General features: G+C 40.2%; 1 protein-coding gene across 2 annotated transcripts; it reads left to right on the top strand.

Annotated features, from left to right (window-relative positions):
• The first annotated feature begins 832 nt into the window (after window positions 1-832).
• On the top strand, window positions 833-12,964 carry PHAX (phosphorylated adaptor for RNA export). Of its 2 annotated transcripts, XM_030469929.1 has the most exons (5): window positions 833-1,023; window positions 4,601-5,220; window positions 7,937-8,057; window positions 9,934-10,017; window positions 12,113-12,964. In XM_030469929.1, exons 1-5 carry the CDS (start codon window positions 919-921, stop codon window positions 12,380-12,382), a joined length of 1,200 nt encoding a protein of 399 aa, XP_030325789.1. In that variant the 5' UTR covers window positions 833-918; the 3' UTR covers window positions 12,383-12,964. The 2 variants fall into 2 exon arrangements, with proteins under 2 accessions (XP_030325789.1, XP_030325790.1); XM_030469930.1 differs by lacking the exon at window positions 9,934-10,017.
• Window positions 12,965-23,985: the final 11,021 nt, after the last annotated feature.

Consider the following 23,985-nt stretch of genomic DNA (forward strand, 5'->3'; position numbering starts at 1 on the left):
CACCAAATACCATCACATTTACGTGTCATTACTCACAGAAAGTCAGGAGAGAGTTTAAACTCCGTGATTAGACTTCTTTTAGTTGCTTAACCCAAGTACTGAACAGAAATTTAAGTTTGCCAGCTTGTGATAAATAGCTCCATTTGAGAGTATCAATCCCTTAATCAAACATCCCCTAATATGCAGTGGCCTGTCTTAAAGATCCAGATACAGCCTCGGGGAGTGACATTTTGTTTTACAGAGCACAAATGAAGGCTTGAGTCATACATAAACAAACGCATACTACTACACAGTAATTTAGACTGAAAGGGAACGAGGAAGGTCACTTATTTCCTCCCCACTAGCAGGAAACAAGACGTTTCTCCCGGCTTCTCAGGGGTTCTGAGTGGCACCGTGCAAGTACGAAGTGCTTTTCTTACAGGATTTGTGAAGAAATGCCCCAAGTATCGGCTGTCGAGATCAAAACGGGACACCTTACTAAGTCGCTAATACAACAGCTGCTGCTGCTTCTTGCTTCCCCCAGTGCTGAGGAGCCGCACACGGCGGAGGGTGCCGAGGACCCTTGCCAGCAGCCCCGGGCAAGCGGCGAAGCCGTGCTTCCACCTGAACTACTCTGTGTAGCACAGCGCATTCCCACTACTGCAGCGCCGAGAAACGCGCCGGGAGAGCGGCACGGAGCGCTGCGCCGAACGCTGCGCCAGCCCGCCGCTCGCAACATGTCGACACCCCACCGGGCACTCCCCTTCCCCCTCACACCTCACCCTTCCCCGCTTCCCGCCCTCCCACCGTCCCGCCGGCGTTCCCGACACGCACCGCGGCCTCCGTCACCACCGCCCCTTCTCGCTATTGGTGGGAGGGCGGTGCCTCGGCTGCGCCCGCACCGTTTTTCCCGGCTCGTCGCCGTGCTGCGGCTTTGAGATGGCGCTGGAAGTGCGGAGCATGGAGGGCGATGTGGAGGATGGCGAGCTCTCCGATTCGGACTCCGACATGCCCGGTGTCGGCTCCCCCGGGCATCCGCAGCAGGTGAGGAGGGAGGGTTGGCTAGGCGGCGTGGCCCGGCCTCCAGGCGGAAGGCCCGGCCAGGAGGACGCAGCGAGCCGAACGGCGCTGAGCGCTTGCGGAGTGGGTTTCCCGCCGGGCCCGGCCCGGTGGCTGGGTTAGGGGCCCTTCCTCAGGACTCACAGCTTGCCCTGGGCCCGGGAACCGGCGTGTGTCCCCGGTGCCCGCTCATGTGGGGGGCCCGCATGCTGCCGGGCGGGGTGGCGGGGTTGTTGCTGCTGGACACTGGGTTCGGTGGGCCGAGGTGGCCGCTCACCGGTACCGCCGGCCGCTGCAAGAACAATAGAATAAGCCGTAGTAATGAGCACGCCGAGTGCTGGCCGCTGCTTTCCCTTGACTTCACAACTCCTGCACCTGTGAATTGCTGAAGAGAGATTATTTGTTGCTGAGTGTCTCATAGTGTTTTCACGTTAAAGTGTGTTATGAAGTTTATAAGGAATTCATGGTGGGGTGTGGGCAGGAAGAGATTTCAAAGTAAGATAAAACACTATACGACACTCTGTGTAAGGATGTTTATTTGCTTTAGTTATTTTGATTTATTTGCAATATAGGTCTGGGAGGTGTAGCACAAAATAAATTATTACACATGCGGGATTATTTTTTTAGTGTTTTGCGTAGACTCACAGAATGGTTTGGATTGGAAAATACCTTAAGATCATCTGGTTCCAACCCCCCTGCCATGGGCAGGGTCACCTCGCAATAGACAATGTTGCCCAAGGCTCTGTCCAGCCTGGCCTTGAACACTGGCAGGGATGGAGCATTCACAACTTCCTTGGGCAACCTGTTCCAGTGCCTCACCACCCTTACAGTAAAGAACTTCGTCCTTCTGTCTAACCTGAACTTCCCCCGTTTAAGTTTAAACGCATTACCCCTTGTCCTATCACTCCAGTCCCTGATGAAGAGCCCCTCTCCAGCATCCCTGTAGGCCCCCTTCAGATACTGGAAGGCTGCTATGAGGTCTCCATGCAGCCTTCTCTTCTCCAGGCTGAACAGCCCCAACTCTCTCAGCCTGTCTTCATGCAGAATACATTTTAAATTAAAGGTGTGTATTTCATAACATGATAAAATTAGTTGAAGACCTCTGTTTTCTGTTTACTATTAGGAGGGTGAAGAAATGGTGCCATAATGTTGGTGAAAGCAGTAAGGTTAAATAAAGTTGTTTGGGGTTTTTTAATTTCACCTGAAACTAAAGGAAGAGAGCCCATTTCTAAAAATCTTGTGTCATGGTGTAAGGGGAAAAGGAAAAGACAATAAACACAAGTGATGCACAATACAATTCTCACCTCTGCTAACTGATACCCAGCCCGACCTGAGCAGTGATCTGGGCCTCCTGGGTGACTCCCCCTAGTTTCTGTACTGGGCATGACGTGCTGTGTTATGGAGTACCCCTTTGGCCAGTTTGGATCAGGTGTCCTGTCTCTGTGCCCTCCCAGTTTCCCGTGCCCCTCCTCACTGGCAGAGCATGAGACTGAAAAGTCCTTAATCGGAGTAAACCTTACTTAGCAACAGCTAAAAACATCGGTGTGTTATCAGCATTGTTCTATAAGTTGAAAACGCAGCACTGCACCAGCTACTGAGGAGGAGAAAAATGACTGTTAGAGCTGAACACAGGACATCATGGGATAGCATATAACTTTAGGATAGGAAACCAGTTAGGGAAGAACTGGAATTGTGAGGAGGGAAGATTCTTACTGCAGATTAGCACAGACGACAGCATGGCCAAAAGTTTCCAGCAATTAGGAATAAGAATTTTGGGTTATGTTACTTGTGGTGCTTTTGCAGGTTATGCATATTTGAGCAGGCTTGGCTTTAATATTTTGGCTTATTTGTCAGGTGTATGGGGAAACAGCATTTTGTGAGTGTTTTTATAGCAATGGGACTTTTATTGTGAAGTATGTTGAAACTTCAGGGGGTTTGTCCTAATTCATTAAGAAGCCATAGTGAGTCTGTGCTTTGTTGGCTTAAAGGGAGCAAACCCGTTTGTCTGTAAGGTACTAGTGTCCCCAGCTGATGATGTGCTGTCGTAATTGAACCAGAATCACGATGCACTGTTAGCTTCTCAAAGTCTGAGCAACATCCAAGTTTTGTGGGTTTGGTTTTGGTTTTTTTGGTCAATTTTTTCTTCTTGCTTGAGTCTCTGGGAAGACTGTTGTGGTTACAGATGGCAGGGTCTGACTGGAGAAAACCCCAGTGCCAGACCCTGTTTCAGTTCATGGTCCCAAGAGTGAAATTAAGATGCAAACGAGGTCAAGTACCATAATTGATCAGTTGGTTTATTACAAAAAATCAATTATTAATAAAGGGGATAGCGATAGGACAAATTGGAACAAGGATGGAAATGAAGCAAGGATTTGGGGTGCGGAGAGAGAGAGAGGGAGTCACCACCATGGATCCAGTGGTGTCCCAGGGGTCTGTCGTCATCAGTGGGAGTCTTCCAGGGTTCGTAGTCGGTATCGGAGCAGAGTGTCCCCCAAGAGTCTGTAGTAGTTGTCGGAGGTGGGTGTCCTCTTGGAGTTGTCCCCTTGAAGGTACCCCTGGAGGTGTCCTGGTGGAGTTGCCCTCATGGTGGTGTTTCATGGAGAGTGTCCCTCAGGGTCCGTTGTAGTCATTGGTGGAGAGTGTCCTCATGGAGGTGTCCTCCTGGAGTCATCCTCGTGGAGTCATCGTCATGGCGATGGCTCTCTTTCGTGATTACTTATTCTGCCTTTTATAATGAGTTGGGGGGAGTACTTCTGTTCTTCAAGTCTCGTATTGCATGTTCCTGGTGGACCGGTTTCCCTGATCTTGCAGCCACCTCTTCAACTGCATGTGTCTGCAGTAATTCTTGGGATAATGGGCAGCAATTCCTCACACCAATCCTTGAGGTAATGGACGGAAGAGTCTTATCTCAGCTCTTTCCCCACTCATCCCTCAGGCAATGGACAGTGGAGTCCCATTTCAGCTCCTCACATCCTTCTCCCAGGCAGTGGACAATGGAGTCTTATCTCAACTCTTCCTGCCCATCTCTGAGACAAAAGATAGGTGGAATTCCGTCTCAGCTTCTCATACCAGTCTTTGAGACAATGGTCAGTGGAGTCTGATTTCAGATCAGTCTCTCACAGCAGATCACTAGTTTTGACCCCTTTCAGACTATGGAGACAATAATGTCTATGCTGATTAAAAAAAAAAAAAAAAAAAAAGAAAAAAAGGTAAATTGCTGTGGTGTTTGTTTTTTAAATTTTTTTAAAGTGCTGTGCATGTTGTGTCTTTGTCCCATTTGGGAATTTTAATAGTTTTTTCCAGTCTCATAATAATTTTAATTTCATTCAAAGAAGATGATGTTAAGTAGATCAGTGACTCCTGATACCTGTTTTATATAGCAGCTATGCTGTCTTTCATGTACCAGCATTCAAAATACAGCAGTTTCATAGGATGCTCCTGTCAACTGTAGTCCAAAAGATGCTCCTAGAGGGCTGCCCAAACAGTTACATGAGTGAGAATTAAGTTTACTAGCTAATTACAAGAGTAATTAAATTAATGGACATTTACTTTTTCATTTCAGAATTCATTTGATGGCAGTGATTTGGGCAGACCATTCCAGGGCAGCGTTTCATCATGTGCACCAAGTGTTCCTTACCGGACAACCAAAAGTGTAGATTCAAGTGATGAAAGCTTTTCTGAATCTGATGATGACAGCTGTCTGTGGAAACGAAAACGACAGAAATGTTTCAACTTCCCTCCTGCTAAATCTGAGCCTTTTCAGTTTAGCCAGAGCCACCAAAACCAAACTGCTCTACGTGGCAAGAAAGTCAACAACATTTGGGGTATGGTGCTCCAGGAGCAGAATCAGGATGCGGTGGCTAATGAACTTGGGATTCTAGGCATGGATGGTAGTATTGACAGAAGCAGGCAGTCTGAGACTTACAATTATTTACTGGCTAAAAAGCTGATGAAGGAAGCTCAGCAAAAGGAGGCAGAGACTTTAGATAAAGAACTGGATGAATACATGCATGATGACAAGAAAACATTGCCGGCAGAAGAAGAAAATGGGCAAGGCTTTGTTAGACGGAAGCGGCCTATGAAAGATAGACTAGGTGAAAGACAAGAAATGAAATATAAAGGAAGGTATGAGATAACAGAAGAAGACTCAGAGGAAAAAGTGGCAGATGAAATTGCTTATCGGTGAGTTTAGTAACAGCGTATCTTTACTTCTATAAGTATTTGTAAACTGTTGATGTAAAAGAAGAGGGGAAAAAAAACTTTCTTACTTTTACATACGTAAGATGGCATTAGCATTACAAACAGCATGAGTGCCTTGTGTGTGTTTCCAAAATCCTGGGATTAAAATGCAGCATTACAGCTAGCTTCTTGTAGAAGCATCCAGTAATACTGTCTAATTTATTCTTTTTTTGTTTTTTTTTTTTTTCTTTAAGATCTACCAAAATGCTTTGTTATTTGAGAACAATGGCAAGGAAAAATATTGTTTCTTATGGTACAGATTTAGTAGTGCCTTTTTTTAGGAAATGCTTCGTGAGCAAAAATGTGTGTTTGGAGTTGGACACCAATAAACGCCTTCTATGGTCACCATGAAAATCTGGCTAAGTTACAAAACCTTTGAAATTGTAGATTACTCACTGTGTAGTGTTCTGGAGAACACAACTTCTGAAATACATATATTCTTTATGTGGAACATGCTTGTCTGAAGAAAACGTTTTTGCTGCTGTTGTAATGAAGGGCTGTGCCAAGGTTAGACAGTAGCACTGAAATCAACTTGTTTCTTTCTATGTTGTGAAACTGAACTGCGGTTCTGTGCTCATTTATGGAAGCCAGCGTTGGGGTTACGAAGTTCTAGCCATATGCACACTTCCACCATCCAATTCTTTTCACAGTCCTATTTAGTTATTGTACATGAGCTGAGTCACAATTTAACTTACCTGTCCAAAGCTTGTTGTGTTTTTTGTTTGGTGGTTTTTTTTTTCATTTAAGGGTTAGTTTGCAGACAGATTTATTTCCTGAGCCAGTTTGCTGCATGATTTCCCAGGAAGAGACATGATTGCGGTCATTCTTACTCTAGATTGACTTAAACTCCCACAGTGCTTTTTTGGTGGTGCAGGGGAAGAAAATTACATTAAACAGGGAACAAGAGTTAAGGATTTACTGACAGCTTGACTTTTAAATAAAGCATGGGTTTATTGGTCATTGTTGATTTCTTACATGTGCTACTTAGTATTGCCAGATGCTGAAATACAGCAGTTAGACAATTGTTAATGCTGTTGTCAGCTCTCAGTATCTTCTCATTTATGAATTTGAGAACTTTGAGCATGTCTCTTGTAATAAGCTTTTCTTTGCTCTATTGGGCTTCATCAGAGTAGGGCAGAAGCCTCTCTTTTCCAATTTTGTAATAGTAGTGGTGCTGAACTGCATCAGTAGGATTGTGGTTATACATGTAACAGCACTGTTCTTTCATCTGTGCTGTGCCGTCTGTGCCTGGATTCATAACTCTTGTTGTGCTGGCCCAGACAGTGAACTAAAATCAAAGAGTTTTTCTGGCTGTGTTGTGCCATTTTTTGCCCTTTACCTCATTCAGTTCCTGTTGCAATGCACAGCTGCTTGTTAAAGCACACATACAGGAGGATTGTGCAGGGCCAGAATGAGCACTAGGTGGGGATTTGATCGTTTAAACTGCTGCTGCTGCTAACACAAGATCTATTTAACCAGCTTTCTAAGGAGTCCTAGTTTTCTTAAAGTTCTCTACATCTTTGAGAAACATTTGCATCTCTTCCAGTAAGTCACAATTTAGAACTCAGTCATATAAAAAGCTTGGGCAATCCTTTTCATGATTGGGACAATTGTCGCTGAAATGTGAGGTTTAACATTTAATTTCAGGTAACTTCAGTCGTGCAGTTGAAGGTAGTCTGGCTGATCTAGATAGTTCCTCACACCTGTATTCAGATGCCTTCTATATGCCGTTATTGTAGCACATGCAACTTTATAGCATCATAATGTCACTTGAAGTGGTTAGGCTAGGCAGTGGACTTCAAGAAATTTTGGTAATGATAGTGGTCTGTTTGTCCCTAAGTGTAAAACCACTGAGCTGCGGTGCTTGGGACAGAAGTGCTTAGTGAGAAGCTTTGTCATTTAAAAAACCGAGAATTTAGCATATGAACTCTTGCTCTGGGCGAGTGGTATTGATTTGTGGGCTTACAGTGTTTTCCAATGGGAGCGTGAGTACTTTGGCACAGCGAATTGATGCTACATAAGCCTCTTGCTTCACGCAGACTGACAATGAAATTTTCTGTATGAGGACACTTTTCCTAGCAAAAGAATACAATTTAACTTGGTAATACTGCAATTTTTTTCTTGTTTGTATTTTATATGTTATCTTGGATTAACCAACAGGCTGATTTCTTTTTTTATTGTGTAGGTTTGTCTGAACGGCACATGATACAGGGGAACTTTTACACTTTCTGTTGTGTCTGGATAATTGTTGTTTAACTGTAAGCTTGCTGTAATTTTAACTGTTAAATGCACAACAGAATTTAATACTTTAATTTCAGAGATTTATATAGGTCTTTGCAGTTTCTTACTTGGTTTAATCTTTCACACATCTGTGGCAGAAAAGCAATAACTCAAGGCATTTTCACTGAAAAAAAAACAGGAATTAAAACGCATGCTTTAGAAAAAACTATCCCTCAGAAACTCAGTACTCTGAAATCTGATTCAAGAAGCCATTGAAACACATTTAAATGTACAGACCTTTAATTTTAGCACAAGTTTATGTTTCACAGAATGAATTACTCATTATGGAACTTCAGTGGTCCATTTTACTCAAGAAATTATACTGTCAATAAATGTACATTTTTTTATTCTTTCCCCCCCCCCCCCCCCCTCCTCCCAGCCTTTGTGAGCCAAAGAAAGATTTAATTGCCCGCGTAGTGAAAATAATTGGGAAGAGGAAAGCTATTGAACTGCTTATGGAAACAGCTGAAGTGGAACAAAATGGTGGACTGTTCATAGTGGTAAGAAAAATGTGGTATTGTGGGTTTGCAGGTGGGGGGACACACACAACACAACTTGCAGAATATTTGTGTAGTACTGTTGCACAGCTTTCACATTGGCCAGGTTATCACAGTTTCATGGCCTTCCCTCGCCATGAAACTCACTTAGTAAATACTAAGGTAACCATCCAGCAGGATTTGGGTAAACAATAGGATGAATGAACCTGGGAATTGCCCGATTTTTTTGTACAGACATTAGTATCTGATTTGCAGTTACAACGTTGTATCTGTTACTCTGCTTCCCCTTGGGATCTTTCAGCAGAGAGCTAAATTCTGAAGCTTGAGTAAGAACCTACAATGTTAGGATCCATGTGAAGCTTCTGGCACATTTCTTCAGAAAGTCAGGTGGATGTTTGGCAACACCACCCTATCTGCTGGGTTAATCAGCATGCCATCAGAGGTCGCCATACTCGGCAATGAGCATTCGTAATGTCATGTTTGAAGAGTAACTTTCAAAAGGGAATGTTAGCTTTATTGGAGAACCTTTGGCTTCTGTATCAGTAGAGCAAAACTGAGTACTGAGTTCTGTTAAAAATCATGGTAAAAATCCTCTACTTGGAATTTCTCACTTATATTGGGATTTTTTTATTATTAAATAATGAGCCTCAGTGCAAAAGTTCAGAAGGAAAAAAAATGGGATGGAACTAGTAAGAACTTTCAGGCATTTGTTTATAATTTATCTTTTAAGTTCCAGCACTACAAGTAGAGAGGAGGAAGGGGGAGCATTAAAAAATAAATTAAAAACAGAAAAAAAAACCCAAAACAAAAAAAAACACCACAAAAAACCAAAAACCACCCCCAGAACACAACAACTTTATGGCTACCAATTATTTTGGAAGCAGTCTATTGTCTTGAAAGATTAAAGTACTTACTGACAAGTGCTTACCAAGGAGATGAAAGGACGCCACTCCTGGTGGCATAGGTTCCTTCGGCTGCGGATCAGAGTACGCTATTTGAAAGGCAGATCATACTGCCTTTGTTTTTCTTTGTTGGGAGTTTGTGCTGATAGCAGATGCTGCATACTATTATCCTGTTTCAAGGACATACTTTAAAAATTACCTTCTCTGTTCTTAGAACTTTTGGATTTTGTTTTACTTTGTTATTTAGCAGAAAAAATCATGTTTAGTACAATATCAGGGCACTGGAGTAACAGTTCAACTTCATATACTGCAAAGGGCAGCTGGGTAGTAGTATGATAATTAGTGCTTATAATTTACAAAGGTTTCAAATCTGGTTCCATTCATGCTTCAGTGTGGTATGGCATATTGCACCACTGCTGTTACACTAAAAACAGTTGAAGCATGGAACGAATGTGTTGTGTTTCTTCCCTAGGCAGAAATGCAAAATCCTGTAGATACGCAGATAAGTTGTAGAATTGCAGAGTACAATTAAAAAAAAAAAAGTGATCTATATGATTTTTATTAATTTTTGATGTTTTACTGGTCTTACGTGTCAGGAATGTTGTGAATATTTAACATACCATCTACATTATTGTAGATCGTTGTGATAGTAGTTAGAATACTACTCACGTTTTGTTTCTTCCCTGCCAAAATCAGTTTTGGTATGTAGCTGAACCGTTTGGTATTATGTTCTAGAGCAAACTTTTTGCAACCTCATAATTTACCTGTCCAAATGTACCAAGCTGGTTGTTGACCTTTTTATTACTTGTTCATTCAGAAATAAAACATAGCCAGGGTTGTTTTTATGTAAAACCTAACCCAGCAGAGCTTTTTTTAATTGTTCTGTCTCAATACAAAGAATAGTCTTAGATGCTGTGTTTAGATTGACACACATATAGTAAGCTTGCTATTAACTAATTTGCTCTTTCTCTATTAAGAATGGCACTCGGAGAAGAACACCAGGGGGCGTTTATTTAAACCTGCTGAAGAACACACCTAGTATCAAAGAAGAACAAATCAAGGTAAAATTATCAACAGGAGTGCAAATGATGGTCCAAAGGTTGTTTTGGGGTTTTTTTTCCTACTGGAAATGTTTTGATTTAATCTCTCTCAACTTCTACCACAATTAACTTTATATTGCAAAGAAACTAGCTTTTCATATTCCATATTTATGGAGGGGCGGCCTGGGAAGAGGAATTACCATTCACGCTAGGTGGGGGGAACACCTTTTACATGTTATCAGTCACAAACACTTGTTGAGGTCGTTGAGAGTGTAGAATCTGAAGAGATGAATATTGGATTTTTCTTTAGTTTGTATATACCTAACAGCAATGATATCTGCAGTTGTATTTCTCTCTTTGGAGCTCTGTGCCATTGTGCATGAATTGAACAGTGTTCTCTTAATGGAATATTTTTTTCCTATATAGCTCCAGCTGTAGTGCCGGGCAGTATTTCCCATTAAGTCAGATACTGGTCTGAACTTTGCCTGAATTGCTCACTTGCCTCATCTGTGTTCTCACCAAATTAGCTTTGTCAGCTTGTAAATATTATTGCCTTTCCTTTTAAGGTATGAAGTAGACTGAGATGGTATTTTCTTCATTCACTTAAAACAGCTTGGGTTGGTTTGGGGTTGGTGTGGGTTTTTGGGGTTTTTTTGGGTTTTTGGGGTTAGGGGGTTTTTTTTGGGTTTTTGGGGGTTTTTTTGGTTGGGTGTTTTGTTTCTTCTTTTTTTTTCTTTTTTGAAGTTTGGAGTTTTTTTTCCCATGATATTTGCAACTTCGTGGTAGTTTTTGATAAATACTTTCTTTGCTACAGGTCACTACTACAGGTCAGTCTGCAAACTATCCCAGCTTCTTGTACTGGGAATTGAGAAACAAATTGACATAGACTGTGATTGTCTCTTTATGTTTAAAAAAACATCCACCTCTCTTACACCTCTTACATGCCCTTGTACTTGTGTGTCTCATTCTTCATTTGCTGATACTGGCAAGTGTTTAATGAGGCAGCAGTTTTCACTAAACGAACTTCATTGATGGTATGAGACTTCATTTGTTCTACAAACCTGTGGGAAAAGTATGTGTAATCCTGTCATCATGGAAGTTCTCAGGTTTACCAGCGTCACAGATTTGCACATCCTTAGTGCTTGGCTTGCAGCTTTTGGGGAGAGGAAAAAAAATAACCAGAGAAAGAGGGATGTGTAGCAACATTTAGCTCTGCTACATTCCTTCAAATATAGAGGAAACTTGTAACAGTCATTTTGCAGTAGAGAAGATGTTAATGGGGTTCACAACTGTTTGACAGTAAAGATAATGAGATATGAACTCAAATTTCAGTTGTGGAGGAAAATTTTTTCAAGTTGTCATAGAACATTTGGTCATATTTCCTCTACAGGTCCCTCCCTATGCAGCATGATCCTCTGGTCTACACCCATTTCTCCCAGTTTTGTATCACCAGCACACTTGAAGTGAAAACTTAGTGATGCTTATTTACATTTACTATGAGATTGCTGAGAATTTATGTAATAATTTATCATAGAATACCAGGTTGAAAGGGACCTCAAGGATCACTTGATCTAACCATTCTTGGCAAAAGCACCACTTAGACAAGATGTCCCAGCACCCTGTCCAGCTGAATCTTTAGTGTCTAACATTAGAATATCATCCACTTCCCTGGGGAGGTGACTCCAATGGTTGATAGTTCTCATGGTGAAGAATTTCCCTCTTGTGTCCAGTTGGAATCTCCAAGTTACTCCCAGGGAGTAACTTGTGCCCTTTTCCTTGTAAAAAGGGAATCTCCATCTTCTTTGTAGCCACCCTTTAAATACTGGAACATGATGATGAGGTCTCCCCTGAGCTGCCTTTTCTCTGTGCTGAACAAACCCTATTCTCTCAGGATTCCCTCACAAGGCAAGCTGCCCAGTAGTCCTTTGATCATCTTTGGGGCATTTTCCTTAAATGCAGTCTATCCTCATGCTTCTACTATCAATAATGTTAGTTAAATAATACTGAACCGTATTCATAATATTTTTTTTTTTTTTTTTTCCCCCACTATTTTACATTTTCTTTAGGAAACACTAGTAAACTGAATATGCCCAAATTTGTTTTGTTCTCTTTCAAGGAAATATTCTACCTGGAGAACCAAAAAGAGTATGAAAACAAAAAGGCTGCTAAGAAGAGGAGAATACAAGTTCTAGGAAAAAAGATGAAAAAAGCCATAAGAGGGCTTAACCTGCAAGAATATGATGATGCATCTCGTGAGACTTTCGCTAGTGATACGAATGAAGCTCTAGCTTCCCTGGATGATCTACAGGAGGGGCATCATGAAGCAAAGATAGACCCTGAAGATATTATTGAAATTGATAACGCTCATGATTTGGAGATCTTCTAGTTACTAATATTCTTGATAACAAAGTTTCTGTAAAACATGTTAAATTAGCTGTTTTATAATCCCATGGCTTCTTTTCATAACCTGCAAAAACATGGGAAATACTAGATGCTGAAGAATAATAATTCTTAGCTAAATTTTACAGCATGGAAGATTCTAATTGTCCTGTTATTTGTTTGCTGAGTCCTCAAAAAATAATTGTAAGATTTTTCTAGGTAACAGCTCTGCACCACCATGTTTCTTTTTTAGGAATTTTTTAGTCATGTTAGCTATGTTTTAAATTGAAAACAGAATTAAAGCTATGTTTTAATCAAATACATCATATTTAATTTGCTAAAGCTGGCAAAGTCATGAAGTGAGCAGTACTCCTTGTTACAGTTGAACAGGAAAATCCAGTATAAAGTTAGTCTTGGTAGAAAAGATCGTGTGTTCCTATATGCAGTATGTTGGCAAGAGTACCAGTGTTTATCGAATTACAGACCTGTAAAAACAGATTGGTTTGTGAAATAAACATAATTTTAATGGTCAGTGACTTTTGAAGAACAACCTTGTAAATAAGCACTGTTGAGCAGTGTATGTTTGAAATTTTTGCAGCGGTTTAATCCTTCTTATTATAATAGTAGCTTGAGCTTCCTCCTTGTTCTGTCTAGACTTTTTCTATGACTAGACACACACACCTTCAATCTTTTTGCTTGAAAACAAATATAACTGGATGCTTTCTGAGTAGCGAGATTTTACTAAGCTGTGTTTCCCTTAAGGGTCTATAGACTCCACATGCAGGTATAAACCTAACTTGCAATTCTTGTTTCCATGCTTCTCACATGTGCAGTAGGATAGTGTGCAGCTTGCAGAAGTTCTGAAGTTTTTAGTAGCAGATGATTTTTTTTTTTTTTTTTTTGATGCAGAAGACTGGTTTCTAAGTTTGATTGAAGACAACTCTTATGTTGAATGTCATTTTGAATATAGCTGAAAAACAAGTGCAACACTGACACATATGATATCTAAAACACTTTGTCACTAATAAGTTGTGCTCTCTCTGACACTAGTTTCCAGTATAAAATATTTCTGAAGTATGAATGAATTCACTTTAAAACCTGTCAACAAATACCTGTGTGTAAATTTTGTTAACCAGGAGTCCTTGGATTTCAGAAGCAAACCATATCACTGAAACACATAGTGAAGTTATAATGAACAATTCACTACTGTCAAGAGCTCTTAATCATATAGCACATTCCATTCTGTGCTTCACTAAATTTAATTAAATATTGATTAAAGAATTTTGACTTCTGTGTTTTTATGTTCACGGGTGAGAGCTCCCTGGTGGTAGGAAATTACTCACCAGACGTGAAGCATGGCTTTGTTGGCAGTTGCTGAAATAACAAAAGGTTTTGATTTGTTCATTAACTTCCCTAACAAACCTGTGATGGTCAGAGGACCAAACTGATAACTCGTGTATGGGAAGCAGAACTTTATTAGTTTGCAACACTACCATTTGATCATAGTTCTGGGAAATGCTTGGAAATGTCTTAATTTTCTGGCTAGAATCAGCAAATTTTAGTGGTGGTTTAGATTTTTTATTGTTATGAATTTGCTATTAATGAGCTCTCTATTTTTTGAATGTTAATACTTTAAATGTTGATTTTTCCGGGTAAAGAGTACCAAAACAATATGTGGAGCCTTCTTTTTAAGTAAAGGAAGATGACACAGTGCCCATTCCTCCTTTCCAGTGCCTGACTAACTGGTCTTTGCATATCTTCTGTTTTGCTTCTCTTTTCTATTGTCTTTCACTTTCAACAGAGTCCTTTCAAAAGAAAGCCTGATCAAAACAAGGAGCAGCTAGTTTTCATTCCTATTACACCGGTGATTTCTTTTTCTTTGCCTTTGGTGTAAAAAAGATTCATTAAGCAGCACCAATTCTTCTGTAGCACTTTAGTGGCTGCAGTTAGGTTTGGTTTGTTAGTGGAGGCGTGGGGCTGATCCTTCCATGCTCTGTAGCCTGGCACAGACTCCTGCCCTCTTGTGGGATTCATCTGCATGTGGTGGTGGTGGCCCAGCAGTGGCCATGTCTCAAGTCCAAGTGTGGCACCATTTTGGGCCCATCAGCAAGCCTTGGGTTGGCTATGGGCAGTGGTGGAGCTGAGGAGCCCAGGGTTTTGGAGCCTGGTGTTCCAGTCACCAGAGCTTCCAAAAGGACTGATGCAGATATGCCAGGCTGAGAGAGAACAGGCTGGTATATTCCTGTGTATTGCTACAGATCTGGCTCTTTGTATCTGACACAGTTTGACGGAAGGTGTTGAGAGGAATTCAGTCATGGTTGTTTTCATCTTCCTCATCAAGCAGCTTTCCATTCCTCTTCCTCCCCCACCCCCTTCCCTGAAAAACTACTGCAAGAGCAGGAAGCATAGGTTTTCTCTCCCAGCTCCCTCATGTTCAACAGGTTCAGTCTGTCCTGAGCTAACACTTGTAGAGATGGCAGCTCTGTGGTGCTTGTTAGTTGACTATGGCTTGTGACTAAACTGGATTGTGTGGGGTGTGTTTTGTCATCTAGTAGCTGATATTTTTATAGCCAAAAATACAAATATATGGATGGAATTTGTGTTCTCAAGTTTCTCATGGGCAGGTGTGATTGAGGCATCTGTACTGCAAATGTAGACTGTTGAGACAAATATCACCCTCAATCCCTTATGCTATAGCAGCCTAATAAGCTGTCTCTGTCATGCCCGAAACAGACTCTGAGAATCAGGGAAATGTGCTCTGGTTTGTAAACACAAAACTTGTTTGTAACCGAAGATTTTCTTCCTTATATCCTAAATTCAAATAAGAAAACAATGCTTTTTGGTATCACATGTAAAATTAATTTATTAATGATTCAATTTATTATGGATCATGAAAGCATCACTTTAAGTATAATTACAATATTACAGATTCTCCTTCCCTTTCTGAGTAGATTATCTCATTAAAATGTATTTATGTACTCCAGACCTGTGAACTGCTATTTGCCAAAATTCTCAAGCAAGCATGGAAAGATCCAGTGCTGATTATGATGCATTGGAAAGAAGATAGGAAGAATAATTTGAATTTAAAGGTAGTGACAGTGAGATCAGAAAGTGGTTTTGTACTGCATACGAAAACTTAATGGGACTTGAAAGTTGTCCCATATGCCCATGGTGCTGCTATGTATCTGCAACATCTCTTATTGAATCTAGTTCCAGACATCAAGCCAGATGGCACTGCTTTTGCCATTCCCTGTATACCTTTTCATAGTGGTAGCAGGGCACTTCATCCTGAAGCTTACTACTGTCTAAATCATGTCTAAATCTTGCTCTGTTGGGTTTTGAGTTGGAAGTTTTTTAATCATAATTAAAAAAAAAAAAAGAAAAGGTAGTCTGACTGTGACTCCTCTGTTATGTTATGAGAAATGGCTAGAGACATTTGGGGTTAGGTTTGTTAAGGACTGGTTTCTGAAAGACCTGCGAGGAGCCATAGAGGAAGGGGAAAACAGCAATAGCAAGGTATAATGGTAATAGGAAAAGGGAATGAAAAGGAGATAACTACTTCAATGATGACAATTGCTGTTACAGAGAAGTTGAATTCTTTGTATTTTGTTAGAGTAAAGGTGTGGAGGGGTAGACTGAGTGATAATGAGTTTTCAAAAGACTTCTTTTTTTTTTAACCTTACAACAGCCCTCATTACTTATGTCCTTAACTTATGCCATCCTCTACTGTAGTTTTGACAGAGGATAGTCTGCCAGAGGCACTTTTTTAAAGCATAGTTTATTTCAATGTACAGAGAATTGTATTCCTAAATCCTACTGGTCAGCAGCACATTTTGATACAAGACTATATCTGAACTGTTGTGGTACTTAAGTGGTTCTGGAAATATGCAGTCTTGGAGCCTTTGCATCATAGTTTAAGAGATTCAAGAACCTGGCAGAAGCAATGACTACGGTTTCCTGGGACCACCTGTTGGACTCAGCAGGCAGCTGCAAAGCATGTTGTACAGCAGCAACCTTTGCAGCACCTGTGGCCCATTGATAGTTTGGACCTACTGCACCCTGTCTGTGACCTGCCAGGCCCTAGGATGTTCTTGCAGAACAAAGCTTTCCAATATTTAGAAAGGACACATTTGAAGCTTTCTTGTGTCCTTATCCACTATACTGATAGATGCCACTTTCTCAGATCTGTGGAAGAAGGAAGGAGCACTCAGCTGTGATAGATTTAACATGGCGCAGCCAAACACATTTCTAGAATCACAGACATGCAGACCTAAAGACTGACAAAAATGAGAAATGAGTATCTGAAGTTATGCAGGAGACTCTACACGCAAGTTAGCTATCCTAGATACTACCTTTTAGTTTTTCGTCGGTTGGTTGGTTTGTTGTTTGTTTTCATTAAGCAGAGAGATTAATTTTTCAGTTGTTAAAAAAAGGCAAAACAACATTTTTATACCATTAAATAAATGCAGAAGAATCTTTCTTATCCTGAAAACTTTTCACTGGATTTTTTTCCCCTTGAAAGCTCATTTGTGATTCAGGATATCAGCATTCCCATTTGAAACATCATCCCTTTGAAAGGTACTCTCATTTTTTTTCCCAGAAGTTGCATTTTTTTTTAATTTGCCCCCAAAAGTTTTTAATTTGCTCTATCAGGCTTTTTTAAAAATGTTGTACAGCTATTTAGAGTATTTATTTTACAGTTGCTGTTTAGTTACCACTGACAAGTGTTGCATTAACAGCCTTCAACTGCTGGAATGTCTATATTCAGCATAGAGAACTTGCTGAAATACATAGTGGGGCTCTGAAGAGCTTCGTTCTTGTAGCACCCAGGAAAGAAAAAGGAAAGATGAAAGAAAAAACCTCCAAGATAAAAAATAAATACTTTGGTAAATATTAATTCTGGTGTCCTCAGAGATTCCCATGTTTCCAGATACTGGGCAAATGTGATTGCTCTTGCATGCAGAAAACTTATGGCCTGCTTTTTCCTCTTATAAACAAGCTGATATGCTATGGTATGTAATGTTTAAATGCCATACAAAATTGCACCAAACTGTTGTGGCGACTATTTTCTTTATAGAGAAAACTAAAACCAAAAAACTTACCAGAACCCAAAATATTTTGGACTCAAGATTTTGGCAGAAGAGCAGAATGTCCATGTAGATGTACAGGAGAGATGCAGCAGCCCAATCCTATGCTGGATCTCTCTTGTAAAGTTCTGATGGCTTTCTTTTCTTCCTCCTACAACTGCCTGAAGTGACCCTGCTCGTTTTTTTTCTCGCCTTTCTGGAGATACTATTCTGACTCACCTTTCATTTTTCCTTTTTCTTTTTTTCTTTTTAACTTGTTTAAGCAGTATTCCTATTTCTCTGCCTGATACATAAATAAAACACACTTAAATCCTCTGCAGCAGGGATAGATTACTCCCAAGCCTAGAACAGTGAATTTAAAATACTCTGAAGGAAAAAATTCTGATCTGCAGTCTCTGATGCCTCTTAAAAGAAGACAAATACAGAAAGATTCTCATGGGCTGAAGATCTAAGTGAAGAATAAACTGAAGTAAATGCAGGTATAACATAAATAAACTCCAGAAATAACAGCAGTTGGTTCCAGCCATTCAAATGCCTCCCCTGTAGAGCTGTCAGCCCAAACCAGATGCATACATCTAAGAAGAGGTGTCATTCAGTTTTGTCTAGTGATTCTCCAACTATGCAAATACCAAATTGTCAAGCTGGAAGGTGGCAAGTGAGAAATCTAAAGAAAAATATCTTAAATTTTGCAAGGATTTGAGTATTTGTAAGTTTTCCAGAAACTGTTTTTAAAATCCTGGATACCTGTTTGATTTTGCAGTACACAGAATCATAGAATCACAGAACGGTTAGGGGTGGAAAGGACCTTAAGATCATCTAGTTCCAACTCCCCTGCCATGGGCAGGGACACCTCACACTAGACCATGTCACTCAAGGCTCTGTCCAACCCAGCCTTGAACACTGCCAGGGATGGAGCATTTACCACTTCTTTGGGCCTGTTCCAGTGCATCAGCACCCTCACAGTAAAGAACTTCTTTCTTCTAACCTAAGTCTCCCCTGTTTGAGTTTGAACCTGTTACCCCTTGTCCTATTGCTACAGTCCCTGCTGAAGAATCCCTCCCCAGCATCCTTGTAGGCCCCCTTTAAATACTGGAAGGCTGCTGTGATACAAGTAAGTTTGTCTATTGTAATATTTGTCTAGATGCCCTGTTATTGTCGTTTAAAATATGATATGCTAAAGCTTTATTTTAGGTTACTTTCTTGAAAAGTGTGTTTTATTCCAAGTTACTACATCTTCATATTCTGTTTCGTAGCAGATCAACTCTATTAAAATTCTTCAACTCTATTAAAATTCAGTGGACAGAAGCTGGCTTCAAATCCACGTGTACTTACTAACAGAAATACAAAATTGCCACAGAAACAAATGAGAAGGGCTTTGAAGATTTCTACATATTTACTATTTGTTTAGTTTTGTGTACATAGAAATACTGATATCCAAATAAGTGTAATTTTTTTTATTAAATGGTCTAAAATGTAAAAAAGATGCATTTATATTTAGTTAGGAAAATATATATACTATACCTTGCACCTTGTTGTTTCTCCCTGCAGAACTTTCACAATGGATAAAAATTTATGGTTGATACAAGCTTCTTTTCTACAGAAGGAAATTAAAAGGAGCTAATGCATCATTGCTATTAATGCTAAGTGAGTCTACTACACTGCTCTGAAAACATGTAACATGTTCTCTTGTTCTGTTTCTGTTTGGTTATCATTTTTGATGCTATTCCTTTGAGATATTTTCTTCACACTGCTCAATTTCTTACATTATCTAGATTTTTCCCAGTGAAAGACATTCAAGATCAGTTTCTATGCAAGAATATCTGCAGAACCTCTCAAAAGACTCATGCTTTGGTAAAATCATTTGTTGATTTTAATGGAATCTATGGAGCTAAACTATGCCTTTAATGTGATTGGATTGTCATTTTGCAATGAATTGTGGATTGTATAGGGCTCTATTTTAGTGCTTTCATTTTGGGATGACATCTCTAAAGAAATCAGAATGCATATGTGTGGAGAGAGAATGGTAGTGTCACATTCAGGGGGGTTGTTTGGTGGCTGGTGTTTTGTTTTGGGGTTTAGGGGGTTTTTTTTTAAGGATTAATTATAACCACTCCTTTGTCAAAATACTTCTGATTGGGAGTAAAAGAATACTGAGTGATGATCTTAAGGTCCTTTCCAACCCTAACGATTCTATGATTCTATGAGTACACTTGCGCAAAATTTCCCACAGAAGTTGTCTGACAGTATCTGGTATCACATCTCAATCTCTGTCCTCTGAGGGTTACAAGTTGAAGATGTTCTTGGGTTCCTTCAGTTTCTGATGAAGTTGCAGGCTTCTATGCCTGCAGTTTAGCCAAAAGAGTATAGAGCAGATGAATACCTGAGCACTACAGCTGTAGAGCTGTGATACTCTGTTCACTTTTCAGAATGATTAAATGAAAAGAAGAGGATGCCACGCAAGCAGGAAAAGCGGGGCCTTTAGGATTCGCTACCCTTTATAGCCGGGTAATGGAATAGGTGTTTTTTTATTGCGTCACTCTCCCTGCCCTGGCAGTCTGCCTCCAGTCTCAAGAATTTTCAGCAGCTATCTTTGGCAGTGTTAACGCCTCATGACTTTCCTGTAGATAGATGCAAAAGCATATATGGGATAAGCGCTATGCCAAGTACCCTGGCCTCTTGGCAAACCTTTTTCTTTCCTTCCTCGCTTCCTTCCTCCCTGCTGCAGTTTTGTTTACTTTTTTCCAGCAGCCTCCAGGCACATGAATCCTTAGCAAAGAAATGCTTTCACATGAGGAAAGGGGATGTAGGCCTGCTACAATTCTGTCTGTACAGCAACCCCACAAATGAGCGTGTACACAAGGCAAGCTTTAAAGCAATTCTGAGTTCATGTTAACAATTGTGTTAGGAGTTAAATAGATGGGATCAAAGCACATGAAGAGGTTGCCCAGGAAATTTCTAAAACTGAAATCAATAAGCTCCTTCAGCAAGCCCTTTAAAAAGTGTGAGAATCTTATCAGATAGAATGAAATGGAATAGAATGGAATGGAATGGAATGTTATTGGTGTTTGTGAAGCTGTACTAAGGCCGTTTGAGAAAGCTATTTTCAAAAAAAGCTGGAGTTTCTTTGTTGGGTTTTTTTTTCATAACCCAGTGATAGACCCTTCTTATCTAAAGAGTTGTGTTGGGAAGAGCAATTTTCTTTCAGAGATTTCACTACTACTGGGTGGAGGGGAAGAGTGTTTCAAGAGTAACATGTGAGAAAATGTCACCTGTATGTCACCTGAGCCACTTGTATGGCTGTTCCTGCTGACAAGTATGGCAGTTCTGCATGCTTACAACTATCTCCAGAATATTGGTGTTCATTGCAACTGGCCGTCATTCCTCTTCCTCATGCAAGTACAACCAAGTGTTTCCTCCAGTTGTGTCTAAAGGTGATCATACTTCTGCTGTAGGATGCAGCCCTCTGTGACATCTTTAAATGTTCCAAATCAAATCAGAGCAACAGTTTCTACCCTATTTATTGCTGAGTATTGCGAAGACAGAGTTCAACCTTCAAGGAGGCAGAGCTCAGCCTCACCTGGGAGTGAGCTTGCTCCACCTTGCTGGAGAAAAGTTAAAATGTTAAGGGTTACAGGGCTATGAGTATTTGAAAGCTGCCAGGAGTCATTCAGGAGACCGGAGAGAGATTGGTTGTATTTTGTTAAACTGAAAAGACATACAGGAAAGAATTATGTTCAGTGACTATGGAACTTCAGGTTGAAAATGTGAGAGTAAGACCAAAGTGAGCAGTTGCATCCCAGAAGGAAATCCTCTCCAGATGCTGGATAACACCTCTGAATTAAGAATGTGAGGCAGCTAAGAGGAAATCTGCATCTGATGTGTGCTGGGATTCCAAGCTTCCCCAGAGGAAGAGCAATTGAGGAAACCAGCACTCTGTTGTCTAAAATGTGTTAAGATGGTGTTAGCAGCAGTACCTGGAACCAAACTCAATAAGCCCTGGTTTAAAGTGACACAGGGGCTCACTGAAATTCAAACAGGGGCACTCACCATACCTTTGGCTCAGCATCAACATGAAAATGACAGTAAGTAATATATGTATACACACACACATATATTAAAACCTAATTTAAAAAAATCCTGACAAGTGTGTCATATCTCCTGTCCGCTAAGTGTTGCTCCTGCCTCAAGCATTTCCTAGCAAAGGCCAGGCATGGAAACAGAAGATGATGAAGAAGAAGATGAAGAAGAAGACGAAGGTGAAAAAGAAGACAAAGAAGACGACGAAGGTGAAAAAGAAGACGAAGACGAAGTCAAAGAAGATGAAGATGAAGAAGATGATGAAAACAATGAAGAAGATGAAGATGACAAGAAGAGAAGACAAAGAAGACGTCAAAAAAGATCAAAAAGAAGAAGAAGATGATGAAGACGACGAAGAAGATTAAGATGATGAAGAAGAAAAAGGCAAAGAAGAAGAAAGGTAATGCATGAGTATTGCTTTATGTTTCCAAGCCAGTTCTTTGACAGCAGTTTTATGATGTTTGGCTGTAGACATGTATTTTTTTAACATTTAAAGCTTACTCACGTAATTATGCAAGAATTACCAGGGGAGAAGGAATGAATAATGAGGTTTCTGTCCTAAAGAATGCAGATGATGCTTTTGAGTTGAAAGATTAAAAAAAAAAAAAAAAACCAAACAAAAAAAAACTGACTGTGTTTAGGGTAGTCCCTTTCTGATGCTTGACAGTTGATTCAAACTAAAGCAGGGATTTTAGCAGGCACACCAAATAAAAAATAAATTACTTCCTTATTCCCTTTTGGTTTTTGCTATATGCCATATTTCTCTAGCATAATGTTCTTAGATATTGGTATACAGAAGAGGAGGTAGTGTTTGCAGTGATATATTTAGTGGAAATTGCAGGGAAGAAAAATGAGCTACAGCCTGGAAGGGCAGGGGAGAAAGTAAGAGATTTTGTTGCTTCAGGTCTCTAGCCCAGAACTTTGGAAAAGATAGCTTGCAGGTTCACTGTTGTCAAGTTGCGTGCATATTTTCAGAACTAAGTCATCTCTGCAAGCTGTTGAAGCAATTTTTGGCACATGGCCTGAAAGAATTATTCCAATGTCTTTGAACTTTTCGAACCAGTTGAGCAACTATTTGAGCCTTCAAGAAAGTTGGAAGATGAACAGATTCTTTTGCAGTTCTAGAGAGCCATAGGAGTTTTCTTCTGCAGCCAGCCTATTAATATCTTAGCAATTACCTTATTTGTATTAGACTACTTTCTTCATAAGAACCTATAGGAAGTATGTTATTTAAGTAGTCTTTGTTATCAAAAACAGGTTTTTCCCATTCATATGCACTACATAGCACAGCGCCTTTTATTAATGAGATAAGATTTCTGTCTACTAATTCTAAACCAGATTTTTATCAGTAAGAACACTAACTCAAGTTATTTTTTGGTACTCTTGTCCTCTTTGCAGCAGTTAACATTGTTTGCATTTCAATAATGCTTCAAGAGAAGTATACAGTATTTACTTTTGCAAATGGGTGCAGAATCAAGTAAGAGCCTTTTATAAAGTCCTGTCCTCTGCTTAGCAGAGCAGATCCTGTTAAAGTTGGCGTGGATGAGCAGTCATTTATCCCTGGGTGGAATTTGACCCTTTGTGAGATGCCATTTGGAATTAATACCCAAATCTCTTAAACCATGAGGAACGAAGATTTAGGATTCCAAAAATTCTTCATTTGTAAGACAGCCAATGATGAGTGTAAAACAATTTTACAGTCATCCAAGTAAAAGTATTGCTGAGGAAAAAATTAACAGAGAATATGAAACTTAGGAAGGTGTGACTTAAAAACACTGATTACCTCCCTATCCTGCTTAGAGAAATTTCTAAAGGTAATGTAATTCTAAATGTAATTTCTAGGGTTAAGTGAGAAACACTGTAGTGGTACATGCAGGGCTTTTACATGCAACTAAGAAACACATGTACACTCAGTGTACTCAATGCAAAAATTAAACTGACTTGGGGAAATTAGTGCTAACAGTGCCTACGTATTTAGGACAGCTAAGGTCCAAATACCCAGTGCAACACACACACAGATCATGAAAGCCATACATTTGGAGCCTTATTTGGCACAAAAAAAAATAGGAGCATGAGTCTACAACCTTCGAAACCGCACCCAGAGCATGATCATCAAGAGCTAGCAGCTCTTTAAAGAGATAACATCTCTTCCTAGCTCTCTCTAGGTACAGAGAGCTGCCTGCAGAGGAGACTGTATAACCAGGCCTGGAAGAACTTCATGAAGATGCCTTCCCATCCCATGCCCACTATAGGTATTGTGATCCTTGAGTTGGCACGGCAAAGGGTCCAATTGGTTCAGAAACATATGTGGCTGACTGCTGATCAAGCCCATCCATGCTTCTTTCTTGCTAACAGCTCCTGCCCAACTACCCTTAGGCTGCACAAACCTCACTGTTTAATTCGGCTTTGGATCCGACTTTCTGATTCAGTCAGCATGGCTGCGAGT

This window comes from Strigops habroptila, chromosome Z, assembly GCF_004027225.2.
Source record: "Strigops habroptila isolate Jane chromosome Z, bStrHab1.2.pri, whole genome shotgun sequence".
NCBI lineage: Eukaryota > Metazoa > Chordata > Aves > Psittaciformes > Psittacidae > Strigops > Strigops habroptila.